We start from the raw sequence: 8,387 nt of genomic DNA on the forward strand, positions 1-8,387 counted from the left end.
TAAAGATCTTGGTGTCATTCTCTTGGAAAAAGAATGGTCTATCCATGAGTAGGCAAGATAATCTCATATTGGCAGTAATATTGCTACTAAAAATTAAGGATCATAGGTGTTCCGTTCTTTCTGGGCCACCCTGTATAGCCCACCTCTACTAATTTGTGTCAAATTTCATATTGTGTAGAATAGGTCGGTGTTGTACACCATAAGTTGAATTGAATTAGTTAATGCATTGTATACCTGTAAATTTCAATGTTTCAGAATTGATGGCTTTGTTGGGACTATCAAATTGAAATTAATGTAATTCTAGAAAGATTGTTGCTAGTGTTTGTCAATTTTATATAAGCCAGTTCGCAGTTACAATTTGCGCATGAGCAGATAAAGGTCATTTGTACCAAAATGTATGCTTGATTTAAAAATTACTGAGATACGCGTTCATGATTAGAGAATTGAATTATTATTCATGTGTGCATATACAATACAAGAAAGGCTTTCACAAAGTTGTACTGATCAATACATTAAGTTACAATTGAATGGATGCTTCTCTAACTTAGTCTTGGAGACGGGTTATTGTAGTAAGGTTTAGTCAATCATATTTTTACTCAGGTTCAAATTCCAGGAATTGCTATGGCAGGCAAGCTTGCCCCGGTAAGCAGTTGAGGCGCCTGTCAAAGTGAAAAACATGCGGGGTCAAACGTAGCAAGGTGCTCATGAGCTAACTACGAACTGGCTTATTCTGCAGAAGTGGCCGGTGTCGTACACTGTAAGTTAAGTTCAATTTGATGCATTGTATAAGTTTGAATATTTCAGAATTGATGGATTTGTTGGGACTATTGAATGGAAATTAATGTAAGTTATAGAAAGTTTGTTGCAAGTGCAGTATGTTACATTGTGCAGAATAGGCTGGTGTTGTACAATATAAGTTGAATAGAATTTGTTACATAGTGTTTAAATTAGAATACATGTATATTTGTGGGACTATTAAATTTGGAAGTTTCAAAAGAAGTTTATTTCTGTCTTTCCTCCTTTGTAAAATTGTATGCATGTAAGATACAACAGAAATTGCTTGTGTTTTCAAATAACATGTCTTTACCACAAAAGGTATATATTTTGAAACTGCATGAAGGTCGTGCTCGGTTCATGAAGAATTCCGGGTTTGCATTTGCTCCAGACTACCAGAGGAGTTTGCAGTCCAACCACAAAAAATCAAGCAGCCTACAGTTTTTGAATTGGAAACACCTTTTTCTGTTATCAACACTACTAAAAATGAAGATAACACTCACAGGTGTATAAAACTAACACCTGTGGGTGTTATTCTACATCACCTACAAATTTACAACCTATACGTGTAATTATAACACCTATAGGTGTTGTAAATTAACACCTGTGGGTGTGAATTAACATGCCCAGGTGTTAATTTACAACACCTATAGGTGTAATAATGACACCTGTGGGTGTAGTGTTCGATTATTGAATCCAGGATGGTGTTGTTTTAACACCAAATAGTGTAAACTGGTAACACTTTCCGAGGTGTTAAACCAAACTGCTCTGGTGTTGGCAAAGGATAACACCCAGTGGTGTTACATTTAACACCGATACTCTAACACCAGTGATGGTGTCGTTTTAACACCAGGTGGTGTGGACCTATAGTGAATCCAAGCTGGTGTTAAATTTAACACCCATGGTGTTGAATTTAACACCATAGTTTTTGCAGTGTACTGTCATTTGCCTGATCATAACATAATTGCAAATCATGATTAAAGATGAAACTTTCACCAAAGTTACTTCTTGTATCACACTTTGTTTTAAGATTGGAATGAAGAACCACGACTTTAGAATAATTTTAGGCATAAACCCATATAAACATAAATCTATTTCCGAACTTCATAATCTGCTGGACTGGGACAACTATCATGACTATGTAAGCAAAGAAAGAGACACGTGTTATCATTTATGTATAAAATAATGCATGACTTGGCTGAGTTGGCTCCTGGGTATATGAAGGAGAACTTTGTTACTAAGGAAAACAAATGTACTTTTAGAACATCAGGCCTGTTGGCTCTTCCTAAACCGCGAATCAACAGTTGCAAAAGAACTTTTATGAATATTGCAACTGTGTTACACAATGAGGCTGAAGATGTTGATACTTTGACTGCTGCATTGTCTAAAAAAAACTAGATCTCAAATATCAGTTTAGATTACAGTATCAGGACAAAGACTTTGATAATGAGTTATTCAACTTGACAGATACAAAAGATATTCAGGACAAGTCAACTGTGAAGATAATTCAATTGTCAGTTTTGGACAGTGACGATCTAGACTCAATAGACGAGTCCCTACTGGATGGGTCTTTCTTGACCAATGCTAGTAAAGACTTGGATAGTACTGCAGGGTCATCAGTGACATCAGATGCTGATACCATATCGGTTACTAGTTCATAACATGGAGAAAAAAAATTATGTGGCCTAAGGAATTGATCATTCCAAAATTTTGCTACAACACGGCAATAATGAATTCAAGAAAAATGGTACTCATATCACAACTGCAGGTATCAAGCAGGATATTCTTGACAGACTAGCAGAAGTGATATACAGACACAAAGCGTAGGGGAAGGCGGGGTAAGTTGAGCATAGGGGCAAGTTGAGCCACCAGCCCCAGGCCAATAATGAATGAGTCAGACATTGTGGTGGTGTCATGTAGTGATGACCCATAGCATAACCTCTAACCCCACCACATTGTTTTCAACTTTGAAACAAAAAGTAGTTTTTTAGAGGGAAAAATATGAATTTCAGACAAAAAAGTAAAAAAGAGTGTGAAATAGATAAGTGCTTTATAAACACACACGTCTTTAAATATAATAAAGACATGATAACAACATTATTAGTCCAGGTATGGATCTTTATTCTTGTCATAGTCTTTTATATGATGGATGCATAATAAATGTGTGGATACGAAATTATCGCACTAAGTTCGGATTGGGGTAAGTTGAGCCAAACAGCATGGGGCAAGTTGAGCCATGGTAATTACTATGGTAATGTATCTTAAAAAACAAACAAACCATAAAAATCGATTGAAATGCTGGCTGAAAGGAGCAAATTTACATGACTGCTCTTTTCCTTTTAAAGGATGTTAGTATTTATAGAGAATTAGCAAGTGAAAAGACTTTAAACAAAAAATTGACATGCTGGTTCTCCACTCATACATTTTGTACATAGTTTTTGTGGCTCAACTTACCCCAGAAGGTGGCTCAAACTTACCCCACATATGGGGCAAGTTGAGCCATTTGACATCGTTTTTTTCTAAGGTCACGATGACTTTCAGTGTGGGGATAGAAAGTTATATATAGGTGGAAAATATTTCAGAAGAATTAAATTTAAAGGCAAGGTACTTATTTCGACAAGATTATTAATCATATCAATTCTAACATGCAAAAAGCAAAAACTGTCACAACTTACCCCGCCTTCCCCTACCCTACAGACCTACAAATTGAAGCAGTAGCAAAAGCACTGGTGAAACAACATCCATGCCTCAAGGAGCAAGGCTCGCAGACAGGATATTATGGGTGGAAGGTTACTTCAAGATGAAGTGAAGAAGAAGAATAATGACCAAACAGTCAACGATTTAATGAAGAAGACCTTTCCACTAAGGAAGAAAGATATTGTTGTATCCCAGGCCCTGATAGCAGACATTTGTGAGAGATGGCCAGCTTTGTGCACCGAGTCACAGGTAAGGCTCATTGAAAAAAAGTATCAGGAATACAGCACCTTTCCTACATACTGAAGTTTGGAAAGTCTTTTGAGAGGCTTGCTCTATCAAAAATTATTTGATTTCTTTATGAATTCATTCAAATTGGAATTTGAGTTAATTAAAAAATTAACCAAATGATAAGCAATAGAGCCTCTCAAAAGACCCTTCAAATGTCAATATACCTGATACTCTTAACCCATGGGGGGGGGCTTGCAGTTTAAGTTGCGGACAGTATGCATGCCCATTTTCGGTGGGATTGTGCAATTAACACTGAGATCAGATCAGGGGAGCCAACTACATACCCCACCCCCCAAAAAAGGTCTATAGTAATCAAAATAACTTATAGCGAATATTGCTAAATGACAAGTCTAAAAGGAGTAACTTTATCCGATGGTTTAGTGATGTATATAATAATGCCTGGAAAAATAATAATGGTTTTTTGCCCTTTCTGCCTCTCAAAAGATCCTTTGAATTGTTGTTCACTTTGAAAAGACATTTTTTTCCTGTTACATTTTTTAATGTATGAAATCTATCTTGCTCACTTTTTTCATGTTCCTTGATATGAATTTTATGCTAATTACTGTGAAAAGCTCATCCAATCTCCATTTTGTACAAAGTATTCTGTATGCATATACTTTGCATATTATCAAATTTATGCATTTAATTGTATTCATCTTTCAGGTTTGTGAGGAGTTTGCAAGAATAACTGCTATTTCATTGAGGTCAACCTTCTACCAAAAGTTAGATCAACACACTCCAAAGCTGTTGCGTCTATTTGAAAAGAAAGTCGGAGTTCATAGGGATAGAATCAGTAGTGTTGGACAAGCTGAAGGAGGTATGTACTTGGTTGTATGACGATTGCTCCTGCGACAATGGCTCCAGTCCAACTTTGCCATATAAGCCAAATATATATAAAAAACAAGTGGAATGCCTCTGGCCGTCTCACCTGCATCACGCGGTTCAATATAGCAGCAATGCTGACTTTGAATACTACTCTAACTCGCACAAGATGTTCAGTGATACATGGTTACTCTTATGTCCACTTTTTATGAACTAGACCAATAAACTTACAGAGATATGATGGTTATTCACCAAAAAACCCCAACATGGCCAAAGTTCATTGACCTTACATGACCTTTGACCATGATCATGTGACCTGAAACTCAAACAGGATATTCAGTGATACTTGATTACTCTTATGTACAAGTTTCATGAATCAGATCCATAAACTTTCAAAGTTATGATGGTAATTCAACAGATACACCCAATTCGGCCAAAGTTCATTGACCTTTGACCTTGGTCATGTAACCTGAAACGTGCACAGGATGTTCAGTGATACTTGATTACTCTAATGTCCAAGTTTAATGAACTAGCCCAATAAACTTCCAAAGTTATGATGGTAATTCAACAGATACCCCCGATTCGGCCAAAGTTCATTGACCCTAATGACCTTTGACCTTAATCATGAGACCTGAAACTTGCACAAAATTTTCAGTGATGCTTGATTACTATTATGTCCAAGTTTCATGAATCAGATCCATAAACTTTCAAAGTTATGATGGGAATTCAACAGATATCCCCAATTCGGCCAAAGTTCATTGACCCTAAATGACCTTTGACCTTGGTCATGTGACGTGAAACTCATGCAGGATGTTCAGTGATACTTGATTAACCTTATGTCCAAGTTTCATGAACTAGGTCCATATATTTTCTAAGTTATGATGACATTTCAAAAACTTAACCACAGGTTAAGATTTCGATGTTGATTCCTCCAACATGGTCTAAGTTCATTGACCCTAAATGACCTTTGACCTTGGTCATGTGACATGAAACTCTAATAGGATGTTCAGTAATACTTGATTAACCTTATGGCCAAGTTTCATGAACTAGGTCCATATACTTTCTAAGTTATGATGTCATTTCAAAAACTTAACCTCAGGTTAAGATTTGATGTTGACGCCGCCGTCGCCGCCGCCGCCGCCGTCGCCGTCGGAAAAGCGGCGCCTATAGTCTCACTTTGCTTCGCAGCTTAAAAAAAAATGAATGGATATGATGATTTATTTACCAGAAAATCTGCATTTGTTAAGGCTCCATGTAGGTATTACATTTGTCATCAATTTACATACTCCTTTCAGGTTTATCATACCAATTATTCTTCATATTCATCATACCAAAACGTGAAAAAAAAATGGCAGCCAATGGAAAATTTGATTTTTGATCCACAATGACACATAAATTGCAATTATTTTCAGAAATTTGGTGTGTCAAGTTCCTATCAATAATTCCAATAACTCATTATTCCACATGTTAATTTAAATATGGTATGGTTTATTTTTTACATTGGAATGTGCAGAAATGTTCATTGCAGTGGTGTTCGGGCACTAGTTTTTATTCCCCCTCTCAAATATCTATAGCACATTTGATTCAGGTGATATTCCACTCATAGCTTGGTCCAGGTTGAGATTTAGCAGTTTGTTTAGGAAAATATAAACATAAAACATAAGATAAGGGAGTAAATTTATGACCTTTTTAAAATATTGAGAAACAAACAAACCTGAATTTCCTGGTTTTATTTGGTTGGTTAGGAGCAAGTAAACAAATTCTTAACCTTATTGCCATTCTATTCAATGGCTTATGGGCCGATCAGAAAGAACGAAGACAGAGATATTTAATAGTCCTCAAGGTAAACATTGAACTTCTTCATAGTTTTAGTTTAGTTTTAGAGATGGATCATGCTGAAGAAAGAAGATCTCACTGAACTGGTTAAAGGACAAGTCCACCCCAACAAAACTTGATTTGCATAAAAAGAGAAAAATTCAACAAGTATAATACTGAAAATGTCATCAAAATCAGATGTAAAATAAGAAAGCTATGACATTTCAAAATTTCGCTTCATTTCACAAAAAAGGTTATATGAACGAGCCAGCTACATCCAAATGTGAGAGTCGATGATGTCATTCACTCACAATTTCTTTTGTTTTTTATTGTTTGAAAAATGAAATATTTTGATTTTCTCGTCATTGTCATGTGAAATGAAGTTTCATTCCTCCCTGAACACGTGGAATTCCATTATTTTAACATTTTGTGCTTCAGGCAAGGAGGTCCGAATCGTCAAATTCGTAAAAATTGAAATATTGTATAATTCAAACAATAAAAGACAAAAGAAATAGTGAGTGAGTGACATCATCAACTCTCTCATTTAAATGTAACTGGCTCGTTCATATAACTATTTTGTTAAAAATAAGCGAAACTTTGAAATGTCATAACTTTCTTATTTTACATCCAATTTTGATGAAATCTCCAGCATTGTGCTTGTCTGATTTTTCTCTTTTGATTCAAATCAACATTTTTCTGAGGTGGACTTGACAACAGGCTTATTAAAACCTCACTTGAAATTGCTTAATCTGTTGCCTGCTACCAGATATTACAGTAACAGTATTGATGTGAGAGGAAATAAATGTGAGAATTAACGAATAATGACTTTTGAAGTTCAACTAGATTTGGTATAGTAGATAATTCTTAAGGACTGGGGGAGATCGAGTGTTGGCTTGTACAAATCTACTATGAAGAGTAATTGGACATTGTACATCAATTTACCACTTATTAGTACATGGAGAATCGTCTGTGAGAACTTAACTGACTCACATTAGCTGAGATATGAATGCAAATATGAACAAAGTATCATAAATTAAGAGTTACTGTAACGCTCTCACACTATTATCATTCATAGTTTTCTCCATATACTGTCTTCAAAAAACTCTTGCAATATTTAGTCTTTTGTGCTACCTTGTGACATATTTTCTTTACAAATTCACCTTATAAATTAATACTTTTGTAATCTCCCCTTCCAGCACTCTTCCCAAGCCTCAAACAGTCTGTTTGAAATTGAATGGTTCTTACCCATGAAAATGATTGCTATCAATCAACTTCAATTTTCTTTTATCCCAGGTTTCAAGAAAACTGTAAATGAAACTTTGATTAAACAGTTATTAAAAAAAATCTGCCAGGATTTGTGACATTTTGAAGGATGCTTATTATTATTAACTGACACTGTTTACGAATCCCCACCTCCACCCCCATGATAAAAATAAGTAACATTGAGAAGTGAATTTCTATCAATTTGTCTTGTCCGTATTGTATGGCCATGATAAGGTTAAAGTCATACCATTAGACAATTTTTCAGAAAACCCCCAAACTTTAACGCTTGAAAACGAAACAGAATTGATAGAACTTGTTAAAACATATGAAAGGTCAATTCATCAATTCAAGCTAGTACTAATATTGCCTATAGGTTTGGATTTCAATTAACTAATTTTCATATCAAGTTTAGTTATTGAAGTAATTTTCAAATTGATTTTTATTTTTCTAATATGTGTTGCAGGAAGCCTGGTACTGCCAAGGTGCCATGGGTCTTCCAGCAACTGGCTACCTGGAGGAGCACCTCAGGTACTTGAGAAAGAAGACTCTTCAGCTGAAGAGTGAGGAAAGTGCAGGAAATTTTATATATCTTCAATGATAGATTATTCAACATATATTTGTTAGACATTGAAGGTAGCAGAGACCTATAAAAAAAATCATGAAAATTTCAAGTGATAGTTTCTGTATATCATATGTTACTCCAGAACCTTTGGCAGATCATCAGGAAC

The 8,387-nt window shown here is 35.4% G+C and overlaps 1 protein-coding gene across 1 annotated transcript; it reads left to right on the forward strand.

The window, feature by feature from the left end:
* The first annotated feature begins 3,464 nt into the window (after window positions 1–3,464).
* Window positions 3,465–4,662, forward strand: LOC121424996. Its single transcript, XM_041620911.1, has 2 exons — window positions 3,465–3,720; window positions 4,423–4,662. The coding sequence occupies exons 1-2, from the start codon at window positions 3,553–3,555 to the stop codon at window positions 4,594–4,596; spliced, it is 342 nt and encodes a 113-aa protein (XP_041476845.1). The 5' UTR covers window positions 3,465–3,552; the 3' UTR covers window positions 4,597–4,662.
* Window positions 4,663–8,387: the final 3,725 nt, after the last annotated feature.

This window comes from Lytechinus variegatus, chromosome 12 (assembly GCF_018143015.1).
Source record: "Lytechinus variegatus isolate NC3 chromosome 12, Lvar_3.0, whole genome shotgun sequence".
Taxonomy (NCBI): domain Eukaryota; kingdom Metazoa; phylum Echinodermata; class Echinoidea; order Temnopleuroida; family Toxopneustidae; genus Lytechinus; species Lytechinus variegatus.